This window comes from Rhagoletis pomonella, unplaced genomic scaffold (assembly GCF_013731165.1).
Source record: "Rhagoletis pomonella isolate Grant_MI unplaced genomic scaffold, Rhpom_1.0 Rhpom_scaffold_00001, whole genome shotgun sequence".
Classification (NCBI taxonomy): Eukaryota; Metazoa; Arthropoda; class Insecta; order Diptera; family Tephritidae; genus Rhagoletis; species Rhagoletis pomonella.
In genome coordinates, this window is record NW_023458555.1 from 56,200,127 (window position 1) to 56,202,625 (window position 2,499).

Sequence of the window (2,499 nt, forward strand, 5' to 3'; positions counted from 1 at the left end):
AGATCTAGCTTGTAAATAACTAAATCAAGGCTATTCAAAATTTGTATATTAAAGTGCAAATCGAAATGCATCTACAAATGCTTGTAGAAACTACATTTACAAGTGTAAAATATTTCGCTGATAGCTACAAGTGTATAATATAATATTGTTACAAAAAATTATAGAACTTGTAGCTACACTAATAATTTGTAAGACTTGGTACAATTGTGAACTTTGTGTTACAGGCCTCATTAGGCGAAGTTTCAGGCCTGGCGTAAACGGCCTTTCAGTCAAGATTTGACTCAACTAATCTCCTCATGTAAACATTATAATATATTCACTAAAATATCCCTTTTATAGTTGTATCCATTTAATTTGTTAAAGGTAATACAAAACGAACAGCCAACGAACTTAAGTCTATTCGTTCTCCTGTGATCGCAAGCGACTGTTTGGATTTGTAAGACGAATTGACAGTTGCTTGGCGCGTTCAACAATTTCCTTCCGTTTCTTGGATGATACACCATGAGCGATTTCACCGCAGTATTCGCGATTTTGCATTAACAGCACTTCTAATTCTCGGACGTTGTGCACTAAGAATTTCTTGAAGCCAGTTGGCAGCATATGACGAGTGCGTTTGTTTGAACCATAACCAATGTTTGGCATGAGGTACTGGCCCTTGAAACGGCGACGTACCCTGTTGTCTATACCCTTTGGTTTACGCCATTTGTGCTACGTAAAAGAATTGGTTTAGCATTTATTATTTTAAATTCGTATTTTCATACCGATAGTTTCGCATAGCGATCCGACTGATGGCGAATGAAGTGTTTGGTGCGCTTCTTCACAATTTTCGGTCTGTATGCGGGGCGAATCGTCATCTTAACACTGTGAAGAGAATTTCAAGTTTAGTATCAGCGACGAATTTGTTTATACTGACAAATTTTTAGCATTTGTCAATTTTATGACAAGATTTACACACATAAAACATTGTGATATATAGAAACTTGAAAATGTGTATGATAATTTATTTAGATTGGGGATGTTATATATATTCTAGGATTTTATTAGAAATTACACACCGAATTTTCTAAAAGAGCACGTCAAAAAGAAAGAATAGCGAAGTTGGCTGAAGTTTGTGCAATTTTGACATCAGGGTTCAGTGCTTCCAAATTACAAGATAGTTGCATTTCCGGTTCGGATATTAGCTGTGTATAGTAACAAATAATCAGTACTAGTTTATTCAGGAACCTGCAAATTTTAGTTTCGTTCGCGTAGCTGTTAATTGTTCATGTTTAACCAAAACTTTCAGGTTTTTGCGTTCGCGTACGCAAAAAACTTGCAAAGTAGGGGAAATTGAGAGAGCAAAGTGATGTTTCACTTTGAGGGGAAGCTGCTGGTTTCTGCTAGAAAAAGGTGCAATCCCGTATTCCTCGGACTCGGACTAGAAAACTGTCAAAAAATAAAAATAAAAGTACGGGATCGCTTTCTAGTAAAAAATGGTAACTTCTGTCCACTTCAACATAACCTCCAAATTTTGGTTGTAAATTTTTGCTTATTTTGTATGTAAACACACACAGCTCACACATGTAAATAACCAAAAATACTTTCAAATTCATTAGAATTCACTTAAACAAGTAATTAAATACTTTTCAACATGAATTAGCAGAGTGCACTTTTCTTTGTTTACAATTTGGTTGCCAAACACACTACAGCTGATCGTTTGACACATTTACCAGAATTTACCAGCAAAAAATTCTCGGACTAAAACTGGTAACTTCTGACAGAGAGAGAACCGTATTTACTCTATTTTTTGTCCTCTCAATAGTCAGAGAACCGAGTACGGGATCGATTTCCAGTAAAATCTGACTGATTCTGACTATTTCTGACTTGTCCGGACTCGTACGGGATCGCAGCTAAAATTTTTGCCAACAGCAATTTGCCCACAGGAAAACAGCTGGTTTGAATTTACGCAAAACATAAAATTGAATTTGATGGTTTGGAATAGAGATGGGCACGGGCCGGACTTTTGGCAGGGGCCCGACGGGCCCCTCCGTAAGCCCCCGGGTACGGGCCGGAATATTTACGGGCCTGGGCGTTCAGTAAAATTTCATAAAAGCACGAAAAGGCACGAAAAAGCCCGTTGCTAATACTAAAAATTTAGATGAGCTTTTGTTTTTATATAAAAAAAAATAGTACATATTTAAAACTCTTTTGATAAGAGAAAACAAATATTTGGAAACCGATAGAAAATATATGATACTTAGTAGTTTTGTTAACATTCATATCTGTACATAAAATACCTTCCACTTTTTCTACTTCCCAGAAAAGATATTATAAAAATCTTTGATGTAAAATATTGATTCACACAAAATTAAAAATACATATGTACATATGCATATATACAATAAAAGTTGGCTCTTTATATTCGGGCTGGGGCGTGTCCCGTCGTGCCGGGCCCCACTAAAGTTCTTAACGTGCGGGCTTGTGCGTGTTTTTGAAAGTTGATTTTGCACTCGTGCCGGG

The 2,499-nt window shown here is 36.4% G+C and overlaps 1 protein-coding gene across 1 annotated transcript; it reads right to left on the bottom strand.

Annotated features, from left to right (window-relative positions):
• Positions 1-327: 327 nt before the first annotated feature.
• LOC118746354 (60S ribosomal protein L32) lies at positions 328-1,147 on the bottom strand. Its single transcript, XM_036480212.1, has 3 exons — positions 1,056-1,147; positions 762-861; positions 328-708 (listed from the first exon to the last, which is right to left on the bottom strand). The coding sequence occupies exons 2-3, from the start codon at positions 852-854 to the stop codon at positions 397-399; spliced, it is 405 nt and encodes a 134-aa protein (XP_036336105.1). The 5' UTR covers positions 855-861; positions 1,056-1,147; the 3' UTR covers positions 328-396.
• Positions 1,148-2,499: the final 1,352 nt, after the last annotated feature.